This window comes from Oryctolagus cuniculus, chromosome 17, assembly GCF_964237555.1.
Source record: "Oryctolagus cuniculus chromosome 17, mOryCun1.1, whole genome shotgun sequence".
Classification (NCBI taxonomy): domain Eukaryota; kingdom Metazoa; phylum Chordata; class Mammalia; order Lagomorpha; family Leporidae; genus Oryctolagus; species Oryctolagus cuniculus.
Genome location: NC_091448.1, coordinates 34,393,330 through 34,412,721, shown reverse-complemented (window position 1 = coordinate 34,412,721; position 19,392 = coordinate 34,393,330). Strand labels below are relative to the sequence as shown.

Here is a 19,392-nt window from a genome sequence, read left to right as displayed (position 1 = left end):
ATTAAATATTTGTTGAGAGAACTTGTATTGGTTTCCATTTTTTGAGATCTGTATTGTTTGTCTCAAAAGAAAAACTATTGGAGTCTCATATTTTTTATATTTAATTTCTTTTTTTTAAAGCATTATTTTATTTATTTGAAATAGTTACAGAGAGAGAGAGAGAGCTTCCATTCTGCTTCTTCACTCCCTAAATGACCTCAATGGCCAGAGCTGAGAGAGATAGAGAGAGAGAGCTTCCATTCTGCTGGTTCACTCCCTAAATGACCGCGATGGCCAGAGCTGAGCTGATCCGAAGCTAGGAGCCAGGAGCTTCTTCCAGGTCTCCCACGCGGGTTCAGGGGCCCAAGGACTTGGGCCATCTTCCACTGCTATCCCAGGCCATAGTAGAGAGCTGGACAGGAAGTGGAGCAGTCAGGTCTAGAACTAGCGCCCATATGGGATGCCAGGGCTTCAGGCCAGGGCATTAACCCGCTGCGTCACAGCGCCAGCCTGTTGGGAACATTTTAGCCATCAGTTGGAATATCTCTCTTTCCCTGTCATCTCTCCCTGTTGATTTATTTATTTGAAAGGCAGAGTTACAAAGGGAAGGAAAGAGATCCTCCATCTGCTGGTTTACTCCTCAAATGGCTGAAATGGCTGGGTTTGGGTCAGGCTGAAGCCAGGAGCCTGGTACTCCATCCAGGTCTCCCACGTGGGTGGCGGGGGCCCAGGAATTCAGATCATCTGTTGATGCTTTCTCAGGCATATCTTCAGGGAGCTAGATTGGAAGTGGACAGCCAGGACTGGAACCAGTACTCATATGGGATCCTTATTGCAGGTGGTGACTTAACCCACTATGCCACAATGTTGGCTCAAAGTATCCTCATATTACCAGGGATAAAGTAGCTTATTTCATAGTTATGAAATGATAGGTTAATCAAGAGCATATACTTCTAAACGTGTTTATACTCCTAATAAGTGGATTTTAAGATTTATGGAACAAAAACTGATAGAATTACAAGATTTAGACAGACAGCTCTTCTCTAAATCAGTATGCCAACAAGTGGACAGAAAATCCTGAAGAATATGATTTATTGGCCCCGAGCAAGTACCAGGCACTAGGTAATACCATCAGCCAACTTGTTATTTATATAATATTCCATCCATCAATAGTATAATACAAAGTATTCTTTAATTCACACAGAATATTTACCTGGAATGTATCTTGGGCCATAAAGCATGTCTCAGTATTCAGAAGAATTAAGATCATTTTAAGTATGTTTTCTGACCAAAATGGAATTAGATTTCAATTATAGATGTTTTGAAAATGCCTATATATTTGAAAGCTAAATAACATGCTTTAAAAATTTTATTTATTTGAAATTTGGGGTGAGGGAGGGAGGGAAAGATTGATCTATCTGCTGGTTTACTGCCCAAATGACCACAACAGCTAGGGTTGGACAAGGCCAAAGCCAGGAGCCACTTGGGTGGCAGAAACTTGAGTACTTGAGCCATCATCCTCTCTTTCCCACATTAGTTTAGAGCTAGATTAGAAGCAATGCAGCTGGGACTCAAACCTAAGTACTCTGATATGGGATGCAGGCATCCCAAGTGATGGCTTAGCTAAGCCACCACACCACCAGGACCACCCCAGTGTCTTTTGATGCACAACATTTTTATCTTTTTTTTTCCCTCTAAGATACATTTATTTATTTGAAAGGCAGAGTTACAGAGAGAGAGAAAGAAAGAGAGAAAGAGAGAGATCAATCTTCTTCCATTGCTGGTTACTCCCCAGATCCCTGCAAGGGCCGGCTGGGCTGATCTGAAGTGAGGAGCTTCTTCCAGGTCTGCCACTGTGGGTGTGGGGACCCAAGCACTCAGGCCATCCTCTGCCACTTTCCTAGGCAAATCAACAGGTAATTGGATCATAAGTTTTAACAGCCGGGACTCAAACAGGCACCCATATAGGATGCTGGCACCACAGGCAGTGGCTTTACCTGCTATGCTACCGTGTCGGCCCCAATACACAACACTTTACAGACTTTTAAATCTTTTTTGTGGCATAAGCATTTTGTACAATAGAGAAGGTAGTATTTGGTGCCAGCAGTCAAGTTGTTGCTTGGGATCCCTGCATCTTAATGAGTGTCTGGGTTTAAGTCCTGTCTCTTGCTTCTGATTCTAGCTTCCTGCTAATGTGAATCCTGGGAGTCAGCAGGTGATAGTATGTGGGGCCCTGATACCTATATAGGAGACCTGGATTGAGTTTGCAAATCCAAGCTTCAGACTGGCCCAGCTCTGGCCATTGTGGGCATTTGGGGAATGAAACAGCAGATGGAAAAATCTGTCTTTGTCCTTCCTCATCTCTCTGCATTTCAAATAAAGTGAAAGTAAATGATTTTTAAAAAATATTTTTATTTGAAAGGTAGAGTTACAAACAGAGACACAGAGAAAGGTATTCTTTTTGTTTCACTCCCCAAATGGCTACAGCAGCTGGAACTGGGCCAATCTTAAGCCAGGAGCCAGGAGCTTCCTCCAGGTCTTCCAGGTGGGTGCAGGGGCCCAAGCATTTAGGCTATCCTCTACTGCCTTCCCAGGCTAAAAGCAGAGAGCTGGATCAGAAAAGGAACAGCTAGGACGTGAACTGGTACCAATATGAAATGCCGGCACTGCAGGTGGAGGCTTAGTCTACTACTCCACAGTGCCAGCCCCAGTAAATAATTTTTGAAAATACTTTATACACTAAGATGTAAATTGGAATGTACTGACTTTCCCAAATGTACTTATTTTGTGTTAGAAAATTGATATAGCCTCAAAGTTCTGAAATACGTGGTAAGTTGCTTTATTATAATTTGATTAGAAAAACAGAGTATTTAAAAATGTGTGTTTTAAAATTGTGTGGTAGTTAGCCTCAGAAGGTGTTAGAAATTACAGAATATTCATATGTGAATAAGTGTAAGTAATCAATATATGGAAAAATTTGCAGCATTGGTAGGACAGGAGTAGCTTTGAAGTACTTAAAATTTATTACATTTTTCAAGGTGCTGTTTTATATCTGGCATGTAGGTAAATATTTTTTTTTTTTTGACAGAGTTAGAGAGAGAGAGAGAGAGAGAGAGAGAGAAAGGTCTTCCCCTTTCCGTTGGTTCACCCCACAAGTGGCCACTACGGCCAGCGTGCTGCGGCTGGCGCCCTATGTGGATCCGAAGCCAGGAGCCAGGTGCTTCTTCCTGGTCTCTCATGTGGGTGCAGGGCCCAAGCACTTGGGCCATCCTCTACTGCCCTCTCGGGCCACAGCAGAGAGCTGGACTGGAAGAGGAGCAACCAGGACAGAATCTGGCGCCCCGACCGGGACTAGAACCCGGTGTGCAGGCGCCACAGGTGGAGGATTAGCCTAGTGAGCTGTGGCACCGGCCTAAACATTTTTATGAGGAAAATAAGATCTAATGTCAGTCTTGTTTTGCCAGTATACAAATTACGGCTGGTTTTGTAAATAGTGCAATCTTTTCTGAAAAAAATGTAACTGTTACAGTGACTTAATTCTCAGGTAATTACTCCATGCCTTAATGTTTAGATGAGCCTGTTTTTCATTCTTTCTTTAACTCTATAATCATGTTCTGTTTCTCAATTTAGATATGAATATCGTGTAGAGATGGTTCACCAGTCCTGCAATGATCCCACCAAAAACATCATTCGAGAATTTGCATCTGACTTTGAGGTTGGAGAATGCTGGGGCTATAACAGATTTTTCCGTTTGGACTTACTTGCAAATGAAGGATACTTGAATCGACAGAATGATACAGTGATACTAAGGTAATAGAAAACGTGATATGGTGGCTTTTGTCACTGGGGAATAATACCTCAGAACTTTTATTTCAAAGTATTAATTTAGCAAAGATTAATATTGAAACTCATACTAGCTATAACCCCACCATTTTTAATTGTTATATTTTAGGGGTCTTGTATAGTCAGTGGATAATAAATACCAGAAATTTGTTCCATCTACAGATAGTAATTGCGTTAAAAAGGAAGCCACTAGAAATTGAGCATCCCAAATCATAAAATCGAAATCCCAAATGCTCTGAAATGAAAATTTTTGAGCACTGACCTGATACCACAAGGGGATTATTCCACACCTGATTTAATGTGACTCAGGCACACTAAAAATATTTTAAATTACCTCTTGCCATGTACCTTAAGTGTAAATGAAACATAAGTGAATTTCCTGCTTAGTTCCATTCCCAAGATATCTCTTTATGTATATAAATATAAATATAAATATATATATATCCAAATGTTCCAAAATCTGATAAAATATGGAATTTGAAACACTTCTGGTCTCAAGCATTTCAGATGAAGGATAACCATCTTATATACTCTATTAAACGTAGTAATGTCCCATTTATCTATTGAACTTTTAGCAACCTTACCATTTGAAAATCTAAGAATAGTAAAAGATTATTTTTTTCACTTTATATATTACATTTAGGTGAAAGGTTTTATAAGCTTAATTTAAAAAAATTTTTTTTAAAGATTTATTTATTTGAAAGGCAGAGTTACAGAGAGAGGTAGAGACAGAGAGGGTCTTCCAACCACTGGTTCACTCCCCAGATGGCCATAATGGCTGGAGCTGTTCCTATCTGAAACCAGGAGCCAGGAGCTTCTTCCGGGTCTCTCACGCGGGTGCAGGGGCCCAAGGACTTGGGCCATCTTCCACTGCCCTCCCAGGCCATAGCAGAGAGCTAGATCGGAAGAGGAACAGCCGGGACTATAACTGGTGCCCATATGGGGCCAGCGCCATGGCTTAATAGGCTAATCCTCCGCCTGCGGCGCTGGCACACCGGGTTCTAGTCCCGGTCGGGGTGCCGGATTCTGTCCCGGTTGCCCCTCTTGCAGGTCAGCTCTCTGCTGTGGCCCGGGAGTGCAATGGAAGATGGCACAGGTCCCTGGGCCCTGCACCAATATGGAAGACCAGGAGGAAGCCCCTGGCTCCTGGCTTTGGATCAGCACGGTGTGCCTGCCACAATGCGCTGGCCGCAGCGGCCATTGGAGGGTGAACCAACGGTAAAGGAAGACCTTTCTCTCTGTCTCTCTCTCTCACTGTCCACTCTGCTTGTCAAAAAAAAAAAAAAAAAAAAAAAAAAAAAGAACTGGTGCCATATGGGATGCTGGTGCTTCAGGCCAGGGCTTTAACCTGCTGTGCCACAGCGCTGGCCCCAAAGATTTTTTTTTAAAAAGGTTTATTTATTTATTTGAGAAGTAGAGTTACAGTGAGAGGGAGAGCGAGAAAAAGAGAGAGGTCTTCCATGTGCTGGTTCACTCCCCAAGTGGCTGCAATAGCAGGAGCTGCGCCAATCCAAAGCCAAGAGCCAGGATCTTCTTCTGGGTCTTCATGCAGTTATAGGGGCCCAAGCGCCCGGCCATCTTCTTTTGCTTTCCCAGGCCGTAGCAGAGAGCTGGATTGGAAGAGGAGCAGCTGGGACTAGAACTGGCGCCCATGTGGGATGCCATAGCTGCAGGTGGAGACTTACCCACTGCGCCACAGTGCTGCCCCTTAAAGATTTATTTTTTTGAAAGGTAGAGTTAGAGAGGAGAGACAGAGAGATCTTCCATCTGCTGGTTTATTCCCCTAAGTGGTCGCAAGAGCCAGAACTGGGCGGGTCAGGAGCCAGGAGCTTCTCCTCAGTCTTCCATGTGAGTACAGAGGCCGAAGCACTTGGTCCATACTCCATTGCTTCCCCAGGCTGTAAGTAGAGAGCTGGATTGGAAGAGGAGCAGCTGGAACACGAATCAGCCCCCATATGGGATGCCAGTGCTATAGGCGGAGACTTAGCCCTCTGTGCCACAGCGCTGTCCTCTGTAATAGCTATACAGATAAGTTGCTGTGGGGTTTGTTCAGAGGGGTCTTTTAGTTATCCTGTTATTCATAATACTTATTTAGTGATTGTTCAAAATTTAAACCTCATTGAATTAATAATTCTAGTAAAGTTTTATTTGTACTTATTAAAACATTAAGGTTTTTCTTTTTCCTTTTCTTTTTTGACAGGCAGAGTTAGACAGTGAGAGACAGAGAGAAAGGTCTTCCTTCTGTTGGTTCACCCCCCAAATGGCCAGGAGCCAGGTGCTTCCTCCTGGTCTCCCATGCAGGTGCAGGGCCCAAGTACTTGGGCCATCCTCCACTGCCCTCCCAGGCCACAGCAGAGAGCTGGACTGGAAGAGGAGCAACTGGGATAGAACTGGCGCCCCAACTGGGACTAGAACCCGGAGTGCCAGTGCCGCAGGTTGAGGATTAGCCTAGTGAGCCACGGCACCGGCCAACATTAAGGTTTTTCTATGTATATAAATACCTTTTTCTTTTACTAAAAGAGAAAGTTAAGTTTTACCTTTTTAAAATATTTTTAACTGACATGAAAATTGTGTATTTTTTTTTTTTTTCAAAAATTTATTTGGAATGCAGAGTTACAGAGAGAAGGAGAGACAGAGAGAGAAACCTTTCATCCACTGATTCACTTCCCAAATGGCTGCAATAGCCCAGACTAGGCCAGGCTGAAGCCAGGAGGCAGGAGCTTCCTCCAGTCTCACAGGGGCCCAAATGCTTGGGTCATCTTACACTACTTTCCTAGGTGTATTAGCGGGGAGCTGGATTGGAAGTGAAGTAGCCAGGACTCAAACCTGTAACCACATGGGAAGCTGGCACTACAGGCTGTGGATTTAACCCACTGAGCCACAGCAGATTTATATTAGAACATATAAATCTTCAGAGGATAATAAAGCAGTCCTCCGTGGTTGAGGAGCAGGAAATATGAGAACATGAGATAGAATAGAGAAATCCAAAGAACTACACTTAAATTTAACATATTTGGCTAGGAACAGACACAGTCATGAAAAGGAGCAGAAAAGCATTATCTTCTCCTTCCTACATAATGTGGCCTTATCTTCTCTTTATCATCATTGTGTTTGAACTGCATTTTTATTATACATGTGCTTTAGTAGGTTAGGTCAGAGCTTAACCATAAAATGTTACTTCTTTAGAAAAGTACATTGTGAGTTTAGACAAGTGATTTTTGAGAACCTAATGTCATTATAATTTGTGGACTACATGTATAATTCTGAGCAGTGAATTGCAGGAGCTCTGAGCGCATTAGAATATTTGTTGTATAACATAACCAAAAAAGCTAAAATTAGAATCATCTAGCTTAGTAGTATTTTGCTGTTGGAATTATTTTTTATGTTGAGCTGTTTTTTAAGGTTTCAGGTACGTTCACCTACTTTTTTCCAAAAATGCCGGGACCAACACTGGTATATTACTCAGTTGGAAGGTGCACAAACAAGTTACATACAACAAATAAACAATCTTAAAGAGGTAAGGAAATAACATGTTTTACTATTTTGGGCCTATTGTATTTATAATTATATTTTAGATACTTATTGCTGCGTATAATTTTGTAGGACGAAATCCACTTATCCTTTCCCCATCCTTAGCACATTTGAGCCTCTAATTCTGCATCATACAGTTGAATAAATACTGACTACATAGGTCTGTGTAAATTCAACTTAAATTTTAGGATGCAATTCCTTAAGTGCAGTAGCCCCATTTTAAGAGCTTTTATTGCACACTGCAGATATAGAACATTTCCCTTATCACATAGAGTTGTTTTACATAGCCATGCTGTAGTTTGAGGTCAGTTCTTGTTGTGTGTCTCAGTGATTTAGATAATCCTCTTATGTAAGAAAAATATGAATAAAAATGTGCTTTCAGAGATTTTCATGTTAAGTGTTCTATTTCACACTGCCATTTATTCACTATATACTTTGCTCATTGTATATGTTGCTTGGTCTGGATATGAAAGGATAAGGATCAGAATAAATAGGGTAATTTATTTTGTTAGACATTTTTCTCAAAACTTAGGTAGAAGGAGATAAGAGAGATAGTATGTGTTATGCCTAATGTTTGTGCTGTTCTTGTTTTAAAAGAGACTTACCATTGAACTATCTCGAACTCAGAAATCAAGAGATTTATCACCACCAGATAATCATCTTAGCCCCCAAAATGATGACACTCCTGATGTTCGAGCTAAGAAGTCTGGGTCATGCTCTGACATTCTTCTCAAAGGTGGTTCTACTGCAGCTTGTCTAAGAGAGGCCAAAGAGGATGACGAAGATGAGGAGAAGATTCAAAATGAAGATTACCATGTAATAGGCCAGTTTTTGATTAATTTTGTGTTTGATAAGAGGCAAAAATAGGATCATGATTTCTAATATACAATTGTAGGAGGAACAAGATACTGAAAATTCTTATTGATTTTCATGTGTTTTTTAAAACAATATTTATACGAAAGGCAGAGTGACAAAGAGAGGAGAGGCAGAGAAAGAGAAATCTTTGACCCACTGGTTCACTCCCCAAATGGTCCCAACAGCCAGGTCTAGACCAGGTCAAAGTCAGGAGCCCTAAACTCTACTGTGGCCTCTCACTGGGTAGCAGGGTTATCTTCCTGTCTTCCCAAGCACGTTAGCAGGAAGCTGAATCAGAAGCAGAGTGGCTGAGACCTAATCAGCATTATAATACGGGGATTCTGGCATCACAAGCAGTAGCTTAACCTACTATACCACAGTGCCCATCCCATTATTATTATTATTATTATTATTATTATTATTAAAGATTTATTTATTTATTTGAAAGAGTTACACAGAGAGAAGGAGAAGCAGAGAGAGAGAGAGAGAGAGGTCTTCCATCCGCTGGTTCACTCCCCAGCTGGCCACAATAGCCAGAGCTGTGGCTATCCAAAACCAGGAGCCAGGAGCTTCTTCCCAGTCTTCCATGCGGGGGTGCAGGGGCCCAAGGACTTGGACCATCTTCTACTGCTTTCCCAGGCCATAGCAGAGAGCTGGATCGGAAGTGGAACAGCTGGGTCTCGAACTGGTGCCCATATGAGATGCTGGCACTGCAGGTGGCAGCTTTACCCGCTACACCACAGCGCCGGCCCCCATAATTATTATTTTTAAGTAAGACGGGGTTGCAGAGATAAGTGAAGGTTTTTTGGTAGTTACTTTTAAGATGGGAGGCTTTAGTTTTGTGGTAAAATAAAAATACCTGTGGGGAGAGAGATTGAAGATGAAATTAAGCTCATTGGTAAACTAAGAGGATTATAGGAGTTGCAATGAAGCAGTTCACCTTTGATGGATTGAGTAAAAGGAAAGGTAGTGTTTTGCATGAAGGACAGCTGAAAAGTTGGGGAAGTTATGCTTAATAACCTCAATTTTTTTTCCGTGCAGATAGGTGACATGATTATTTAATGACCTTAAGGATGATAAAAATTAAGTAGGACTTGAATGCTTACTTGAAACATTGGTCTGTGAGAAACCTTTCTGGAAGCTGATGTGGAATATCTGAAGCATTTCCAGTCACAGGTCCTAGCTGAAACTGGTACCCAGAAATTAGTGGTGGGGCCAGTCAGTGTGGTTGTGTAATTTTTCCCCATGGGACTCAGCAGCCTTGCCACAGGAGCAAGGAATAGAATTCTGTTAACTGTGTTGTTCTTTGGTTCTTGGTCATGGCCTGGGCATTCGGAATGGATATCTTGTTTGCTTTGCTTTGATCTAGCATGAGCTTTCAGATGGAGATCTGGATCTTGATCTTGTTGGTGAAGATGAAGTAAATCACCTTGATGGCAGCAGTTCTTCTGCTAGTTCCACAGCAACAAGTAACACAGAAGAAAATGACATTGATGAAGAAACTATGTGAGTGTCCCACAGTAACTGCCAGTACAAAGCAATCAAGTGGTGATTATTAGAAGCATACTCACTAATTTAGACTTGAAAGTGGGAATATTCACTGGTTTTTTTCTAGTAATGGAGTATCATATATAAATAAAGGAATTTGAAGGAAGGACTGAATCAGTAGAGTTTCTTCCCTCTCATCTCTGGATTCTTTTTTTTTAAAGCTTTATTTATTTCAAAGAGAGAAAGAGAGAGAGAAAGAGAGAGATCTTCCATCTGCTGGTTCATTCCGCAAATGGCCACAAAAAATGGGCTGGGCCAGGCCGAAACCAGGAGCTTCATCTGGGTCTCCTACGTGGATGCAGGGGCCCAAGGACTTGGTGCATTAGCAGGGAGCTGGATCGGAAGTTGAGCAGCTGGGACTCCAACCAATGCCCATATGGGATGCCAGTTTTGCAGGTGGTAGCTTTACCAAGTACACCACAGCACTGGCCCCTCATCTCTGCAGTCTAAGCAAGAAGTTTTTATTTTAAAATTTTTATTATTACTTTTTAAGGATTTATTTATTTGAAAAGGAGTGTGTGAGAGAGAGATCTTCCATCTGCTGGTTCACTCCCCACATGCCCACTCCAGCGGGAGCTGGGCAAGGTGGAATCCAGGATCCAAGAACTGCATCTGGGTCTCACACATGGGTGACAATAAGTTAATTATTTTGACCAGTATCTACTGCCTCCCAGGTGCATTAGCAGCAAACTAGTTTGGAGCCAGAGAGTAACTGGGTCTTGAACCAGTACTCTGATATAGGCATAAGAGCAGCCTAAGCAGTGGCTTGACCCACTGTACTATCTCTTTTATTTATTTATTTATTTATTTAATTTTATTTTATTTTATTTATTTATTTATTTTTTTTGACAGGCAGAGTGGACAGTGAGAGAGAGAGAGACAGAGAGAAAGGTCTTCCTTTGTCGTTGGTTCACCTTCCAAAGGCCGCTGTGGCTGGTGCGCTGTGGCCGGTGCACCACGCTGATCCGAAGGCAGGAGCCAGGTGCTTCTCCTGGTCTCCCATAGGGTGCAGGGCCCAAGGACTTGGGCCATCCTCCACTGCACTCCCGGGCCATAGCAGAGAGCTGGCCTGGAAGAGGGGCAACCGGGACAGAATTCCAGCGCCCCGATCGGGACTAGAACCTGGTGTGCCGGTGCCGCTAGGCAGAGGATTAGCCTATTGAGCCGTGGCACCGGCTATGTACTATCTCTTTAAAAAAAAAAAAAAAAATTAGGGGCTGGGTAAAGCTGCCACCTGCTATGCCAGCATCCCATATGAGCACTGGTTCAGGTCCTGGCTGCTCCACTTCCAATCCAGCTCTCTGCTATGGCCTGGGAAAGCAGTAGAAAATATTGCCCATGTCCTTGGGCCCATGCACCTGCATGGGAGACCCAGAGGAAGCTCCTGGCTCCTGGCTTCAGAACGGCACAGCTCCGACCATTGCAGCCGATTGGGGAGTGAACCAGCAGATGGAAGACCTTTCCCTCTGCCTCTCCTTCTCTCTCTTTGTAACTCTTTCAAATGAATAAATAAGTTTTCTAAAAAATTAAAGATTTATTTGGAAGACGAGTTACAGAAAGAGAGGAGAGACAGACAAATCTTCCATCCACTGGTTCACTCCCCAAATGACTGCAACAGCTGGAGCTGGGCCTTTCCGAAGCTAGGATCCAGGAGCTTCCTCTGGGCCTCCCACATGGGTGCAGCGGCCCAAAGACTTGGGCCATCTTCTCTTGTTTTCCCAGGTACATTAGCAGGGAGCTGGATTGGAAGTGGAACAGCCAGGACTCAAACTGGCCCACATATGGGATGCTGGCACAGCAGGCAGTGGCTTTACCTACTATGCCACAGCTCTGGCCCCCTTGTTTAAAAATTTTAATTTTGCAATTATTTCATACTTAATAAAAGTTACAAAAATATTACTAAGAATTTCCATGTTCTCCATATAAATTTATTTGCAAATGTTAATATTTTTGCTTTATTACATTTCTCTTTTCTGTACATCACTTTTTTCTGAGACATCCAAAGTTAAATAAATACACTTTTCATTGTCTTCTTAAAAATGTTTCTTACAGAGCCGGCGCCGTGGCTCAATAGGCTAATCCTCCACCTTGCGGCGCCGGCACACCGGGTTCTAGTCCCGGTCGGGGCGCCGGATTCTGTCCCGGTTGCCCCTCTTCCAGGCCAGCTCTCTGCTATGGCCAGGGAGTGCAGTGGAGGATGGCCCAGGTGCTTGGGCCCTGCACCCCATGGGAGACCAGGAAAAGCACCTGGCTCCTGGCTCCTGCCATCGGATCAGCGCGGTGCGCCGGCTGCAGCGGCGGCCATTGGAGGGTGAACCAACGGCAAAAAGGAAGACCTTTCTCTCTCTGTCTCTCTCTCTCACTGTCCACTCTGCCTATCAAAAAAAAAAAAAAAAAAAAAAAAAAAGTTTCTTACATAAATGCAGTACAGTTATCAAAAATCAGAAAATTAGCATTGATGTAGTACTATAAACTTGTAAATGTTTTTCCAGTAATGTCCTTATTTGGGCCACACATGTTGAATTTGTTAATTCAATTTGATCAGTGTTAATCTGGGTAATTTTTTGTTTTGATGTGTTTTTTGTGACATGCTTTTAAGAAATACGGAGTAGTTATTTGGTAGAAAGTTCCTCAATTTGGATTAGCCTAATGTTTCCTTATGCACTGAGGTTATGCACTTTAGTTAGGATTACGACAGAAGTTACGATGTAACTTTTTAGTGAATCATTAGGGTAAGGGAAGCACATAAATTCCATCTGTCCCATTGGTGGTGATTAATTTTAATGACTTGGTTGAGGTATGCCAGTTTTCTCCACTCTAAAATTACTACAGTGTAATTACTACCTTGTAGGAATGTTACAAGAAAAGCAAAGGTTTTGGCCACTTTCTACTTGAAAGCCAATATTTGAGAGACAAGAGTTGATGCAAGGAAATCAGGTTCATTCAAGAGGCTAGCAACTTCAAGGGGAGGTGACTTTTAGTCACAAAGACAATTCTGTTTTTTAGGTTATTAGCAGGACTTTTAAAAAATTAATTTATTTATTTGAAAGGCAGAGTTAACAGAGAGAAAGGGAGAGACAGAGAGATCTTCCATCCACTGGTTCACTTCCTAAATGGCTTCAATGGCAAGGCCAAAACCGGGAGCTGCTTCTGCATCTCCCACGTGGATGCAGGGGCCCAAATGCTTGGACCATCTTCCACTGCTTTCTCAGACACATTAGCAGGGAGCTGTATTAGAAGCGGGTGTTGGGGCCGGTGCTGTGGTACAGCGGGTTAAAGCCCCGGCCTGAAGCACCGGCATCTGATATGGGCGCAGGTTCTAGTCCCAGCTGCTCCTCTTCCGATCCAGCTCTCTGCTATGGCCTGGGAAGGCTGTAGAAGATGGCCCATGTCCTTAGGCCCCTGCACCCACGTGGGAGACCTGGAAGAGGCTCCTGGCTCCTGGCTTCGGTTTGGCACAGCTCCACTCTGGCTGTTGCAGCCATCTGGGGAGTAAACCAGCGGATGGAAGACCTCTCTCTCTGTCTCTACCTCTCTCTGTAACTCTGTCTTTCAAATAAATAAATAAATCTTTTAACAAAAAAAGTGGGTGTTGCTAGGGGGCAGCTATGCCATATTGTGGACCCCAGCAGGAGAACTTTTTAAAGAAAATGGGGACCAAGGAGGATTAGGGAGGATAATGAGCTTTGTTAGCTGTGGGCAGATTTCTTGTGATCACTTTAGGTAATCCTGAAACCTGATAGTCCTGAAATTGGCTAGATAGTGGTCTGCTTGATTGTACTTGAGTATTTATAGCTGGTGGGTATAAAGTATTTTTGTTTCTGAAGGAACTGCAGTTTTAGCCCACTTTTTTGAGGTCTCTAGAATTCTGGGTTTTTTTTTTTGTTTGTTTGTTTGTTTTGTTTTAAAGTTAGAGTTACACAGAGAGGGAGAGACAGATTGTGATCGAGATCTTCTGTCCACTGTTTGATTCCCCAAATGGCTGCAGTGGCTGAAACTGGGTCAGACCAAAGCCAGGAGTCTGGAACGCCATCCAGGTCTCCCAGATGGATTATATAGAGGCCCAAGGACTTGGGCCATCTTCTGCTGCTTTCCCAGGCACCTTAGCTCCACAGGGAGCTGGATTGGAAACGGTTGAGCCAGGTCTCAAACTAGTCATCAAAGTAGACTATTTCCGTTTAATAGTCTTGTTTAAGCATGTGTAGCCAATCATCTAAAATGGGTTAACTAATTAAAATGTGAAGTCATTATTTGGGGCTGGTGCTGTGGTTAAAGCCCTGGCCTGTAGTGCTAGCATCCCACATGGGTGCCATTTCAAGTCCCAGGTGCTCTACCTCGATCCAGCACCCTGCTAATGTGCTTGGGAAAGCAGCAGAGGATGGCCCAAGTGCTTGGGGCCCCTTTAACCATGTGGAAGACCCAAAAGGAGCCCCAGGCTTTGAATTGGTCTAGCTCTGGCAGTTGTGGCCATTTGCAGAGTGAACCAGCAGATGGAAGACCTCTCTTTGTTTCTACCTCTCTCTGTAACTCTGTCTTTCAAATAAGTAAATCTTTAAAAAAAAAAAAAAGCCATTATTATAGTGAGATTTCGGTGCATAAAATAGAACTGTTTAATTTGAATCAACATGGAAAATTTGCAGTTTATTCTTTAAGATAACTAATCTATTTTTTTAAAAGATTTATTTATTTACCTGAAAGAGTTACACAGAGAGGGAGAGAGAGGCATAGAGAGAGAGTGGTCCTCCATCCGCCAGTTCACTCCTCAAATGGCCGCAATGGCCAGAGCTGTGCCGATCCAAAGCCAGGAGCCAGGAGTTTCCTCCAGGTCTTCCACATGGGTGCAGGGGCCAAGGACTTGAGCCATCTTCCACTGCTTTCCCAGGCTTTAGCAGAGAGCTGGATTGGAAATGTAACAGTTGGGACTTTAACCGGCGCTCATTTGGGATGCCGGCACTCCAGGCACTGGCTCTACCTGCTATGTCACACAGTGCTGGTTCTCTAGAACTAGTCTATAAAGTAAATCAAACTTGTTGAAGTTTAAATACACAGTTCTATCTGAATTAATTTCTTTCACTGTTATGACTTTATTTCACTGTTCTTTCTGAGAGTAGTTGGGTTTTATGTAAAACTTCCTTCACAACCTTTCATTCAATTGACTTTTTAACACTTTTTCTAATAGAAAGTGTTTGCTTTCTGTCTATAAACATGCATCTGCAATAATATCTGAATTCAAACTATTTTTTATACTTCATAGAAATAGTGACACAGTTAATCTTGATCTATTTTGAGCAGTTAGAGAATCATAAATGTAAGGTCTTGGAAATTAAGGTTAATTACTTTCTTTAGTAGATGAGATTATAGACATATAATTTGTTTGGATAGTAGTTATTATAAAAAGTACAGCACATTTTGTTGAAGAATTTCATATCTTCTCCTTTTCCTCCACTTTTCCCTCTGTGTTCTTCCTGTGAAAGAACTGTATGCATTTATTTTCTTCTTGGTACATTTTATTTTTCTTTTATATAATTGTATAATTATATAATTATATATAATTTTATATAGTTGTGAAGGATGCAGGAATTCCCAATACCCTTTACTCAGTTTTTCCCAATGCTAATATGTTTTTTTTCTTTCATTTTATGTACTTGAAAGTGATTTGTACCTTTTTTCTTTTTTTTAAATTTTTTAGAAGATATTTGAGAGGTAGAGTTAGAGATAGAGGGTTTTAAATTTTTTTTTTTTTTTTTTTTTTTTTTTTTTTTTTTTTTTTTTTTGACAGGCAGAGTGGACAGTGAGAGAGAGAGACAGAGAGAAAGGTCTTCCTTTTTGCCGTTGGTTCACCCTCCAATGGCCGCCGCGGCTGGCGCGCTGCGGCCGGCGCACCGCGTTGATCCGATGGCAGGAGCCAGGAGCCAGGTGCTTTTCCTGGTCTCCCATGGGGTGCAGGGCCCAAGCACCTGGGCCATCCTCCACTGCACTCCCTGGCCACAGCAGAGAGCTGGCCTGGAAGAGGGGCAACCGGGACAGAATCCGGCGCCCCGACCGGGACTAGAACCCGGTGTGCCGGCGCCGCAAGGCGGAGGATTAGCCTAGTGAGCCGCGGCGCCGGCCCGAGGGTTTTAAATTTTTAAAAAAGATATTTATTTGAGAAGTAGAGTTACAGATAGGTAGACAAAGAGGTCTTCCATCTGCTGGTTCATTCCCCAAATGGCTGCAACAGCTGGAGTTGAGCCCATCCAAAGCCAGGAGTTTCTTCCAGGTCTCCCATGTGGGTGCAGGGGCCCAAGCACTTGGGCCATCTTCTACTGCTTTCCCAGGCCGTAAGCAGCAGCTGGGTCGGGAAAGGAGCAGCTGGACAGGAACCAGCATCCATATAGTATGCTGGTACCACAGGTAGAGGCTTAGCCTGCTACGCCACAGGGCCGGTCCTTTTTTTTTTTCTTAAGATTTATTTATTTATTTGGGGGCTGGTGCTGTGGTGTATTGGGTAAAGCTGCTGCCTGCAGTGCCGGCATCCCATATGGGCACCGGTTCAAGTCCTGGCTGCTCTACTTCCAATCCAGCTGTCTACTATGTCCTGGGAAAGTAATGGCAGATGGCCCAAGTTGTTGGGCCCCTGCACCTGAACGGAAGACCCAGAAAAGCTCCTGGCTCCTGGCTTTGGGTTGGTACAGCTCTGATTGTTGTAGCCATCTAGGGAGTGAAGCAGTGAATGGAAGACCTCTCTCTCTGCCTTTGTCACTCTGTACCTCTGCCTTTCAAATGAGTAAATCTTTTTTTAAAAAAGCTTTCTTCTTAAAAAAAGAAGAAGTATTTATTTGAAAGGCAGAGGGACAGGGAGTGGGGAAGCAGAGAGAAAGATCTTCCATCTGCTGGTTTACTTCCCAAGTGGCTCCAACAGCTAGGACCAATCCAGGCTGAAGCCAGGAGCCTAGAACTCCATCTAGGTTTCCCCTGTGGGTGACAGAATTCCAAGCTCTTGGACCATCATCCTCTGCATACCCAGGTGCATTAGCAGGAAGCTGGTTTGGAAGTGGAGCAAACCAGACTTGAAACATCGCTCTAATAGGGGATGCTGACATCACAAGCAGCGGCATATCACTCTGTGCTATAGTGCGAGCCCCTGGGACCTCCATTTTATGGATAAGCTAGGGCAAGGGGTATCTGGACCTTGGTATTTTCAGCATGTTGAACCAAAGCAGAACCTCTCTTCCACATTGAGATCTAGGCTGGCAAAGGAACTCCCACTCCATTTCTTGGCCATTCATACATGGACCTTAGCATCAGCAACAAGTAGCTGTAGGCAGAATGAAAAAGCTCAGTCTCCTTCTTTTTACCAGTCCATATGCTGGTTCACTTTACAAATGCACATAAAAAGCTGGGGCTGGGCCAGGCTGAAGCTGGGAGCTTAGAACTCAGTCTGAATCTCCCATATGAGTATTAGGAACCCAAGTGCTTGAGCACTCTGGTGTTTCCCAGAGTGCCTGTAAGCAAGTACCTAGAATTGGAAGTGAAGCCAGGACACAAATCCAGACATCCAGGATTTTTATGTGGTTTTTTTTTTTTTTTTAATTTTAATTTTATTTTTATTTTTATTTTTTGACAGGCAGAGTGGACAGTGAGAGAGAGAGAGAGACAGACAGACAGAAAGGTCTTCCTTTGCCATTGGTTCACCCTCCAATGGCCGCCGCAGCTGGCGCGCTGCGGCCTGCGCATCGCGCTGATCCGATGGCAGGAGCCAGGTGCTTCTCCTGGTCTCCTGTGGGGTGCAGGGCCCAAAGACTTGGGTCATCCTCCACTGCACTCCCTGGCCATAACAGAGAGCTGGCCTGGAAGAGGGGCAACTGGGACAGAATCCGGCACCCCGACCAGGACTAGAACCCGGTGTGCCGGCACCGCAAGGCGGAGAATTAGCCTATTGAGCTGCGGCGCCGGCCTATGTGGTTGTTTTTTTTATTTTTTTTTTTATTTTTTTTTTTATTTTTTTTTATTTTTTTGACAGGCAGAGTGGACAGTGAGAGAGAGAGACAGAGAGAAAGGTCTTCCTTTGCCGTTGGTTCACCCTCCAATGGCCGCCGCGGCCGGCGCGCTGCGGCCGGCGCACCGCGCTGATCCGATGGCAGGAGCCAGGAGCCAGGTGCTTTTCCTGGTCTCCCATGGGGTGCAGGGCCCAAGCACCTGGGCCATCCTCCACTGCACTCCCTGGCCACAGCAGAGGGCTGGCCTGGAAGAGGGGCAACCGGGACAGAATCCGGCGCCCCGACCGGGACTAGAACCCGGTGTGCCGGCGCCGCTAGGCGGAGGATTAGCCTAGTGAGCCGCGGCGCCGGCCTCTATGTGGTTGTTTTAAAAATAATTTTTGAGGCTGGTGCTGTGGTGCAGTAGATTAAGCTGCCTTTTACAGTGTTGGCATCCTATATGGGTAGCAGTTGGAGTCCCAGATGCTCTGCTTCTGATCCAGCTCCCTGTTAATGTGCCTAGGAAAGCCGTAGAAGATGGCCCAAGTGCTTGGGTTCCTGCACCCATGTGGGAGACCCAGATGAAGCTCCTGACTTCCGCTATGGCTAGGCCAGGCCAGGCCATTTGGGAAATGAACCAGTAGATGGACAATTTCTTTGTCTCTCTCCCTCTTTTCCCCTCTCTCCCTCTCTCCACCTCTCTCCACCTCTCTCTCCCTCTCTCCCTCTGACTTTCAAATAGATGAATCTTAAAAAAAAATTTTTTTTTACTGTGTTTACTGAGAGCAGGTCTGCTGAACTCCTAATAGTATCAAAGAGGGAACTGATCTTGAGATTTAATTATGTTTTGTTTTAATTAGTTTTTAACAGATTCAATATGGTTTGTATATACAAGTCTAAGAATATAATGAATTCCCTTTTTCCCTCCTTCTCACCCTACCTGAGATTTAATTTAAAGAGCTTTTAAACACACACACACACACACACACACACACACAGAGAGATGAATAGAGAGAGTGAGCTTTCATCTGCTGGTTCACTCTTTTTTTTTTTTTTTTTTTTTTTTTTTTTGACAGGCAGAGTCAGAGAGAGAGAGAGAGAGAGAAAGGTCTTCCTTTTCCCATGGTTCACCCCCCAAGTGGCCACTACGGCCAGCTGGCACGCTGCGCCAATCTGAAGCCAGGAGCCAGGTGCCATCTCCTGGTCTCCCATGTGGTTGCAGGGCCCAAGTACTTGGCCATCCTCCACTGCACTCCTGGGCCACAGCAGAGAGCTGGACTGGAAGAGTAGCAACTGGGACAGAATCTGGTGCCCCAACCAGGACTAGAACCTGCGGTGCCGGTGCTGCAGGCAGAGAATTAGCCTAGTGAGCCATGGCGCTGGCCCTGCTGGTTCACTCTTAAGATACCCACAGTGGCTGGGACTGGGGCTGGACTCATATGTGTTACAGGAACCCAAATGCTTTGAGCTATCACTGTTGTCTCCTAGCATCTACATTAGTAGGAAACTGGAGTCAGGAGTTGGTGTTGGATATTGAACCTTAGATCTGGATATGAGTGTTTTATTAACTGGCAGCTTTGAGGTCTTTCTTTCTTTCTTTCTTTCCTTTCTTTCTTTCTTCTTTCTCTCTTTCTCTCTTTCTCTCATTTCTCCTCTTTCTCTCTTTCTCTCTCCTCTC

At 43.9% G+C, this 19,392-nt stretch overlaps 1 protein-coding gene across 11 annotated transcripts in view; it reads left to right on the top strand.

Annotated features, from left to right (window-relative positions):
- TRIM37 (tripartite motif containing 37) overlaps positions 1-19,392 on the top strand; it is a 171,955-nt gene that overhangs the window by 71,549 nt on the left and 81,014 nt on the right. For all 11 annotated transcript variants that reach the window (XM_070060979.1, XM_051824777.2, XM_070060977.1 and 8 more), the window contains 4 exons: positions 3,610-3,789; positions 7,225-7,339; positions 7,951-8,169; positions 9,578-9,714. In XM_070060979.1, the coding sequence (XP_069917080.1) occupies positions 3,610-3,789; positions 7,225-7,339; positions 7,951-8,169; positions 9,578-9,714 (651 nt within the window). The remainder of the gene's footprint in view (positions 1-3,609; positions 3,790-7,224; positions 7,340-7,950; positions 8,170-9,577; positions 9,715-19,392) is intronic.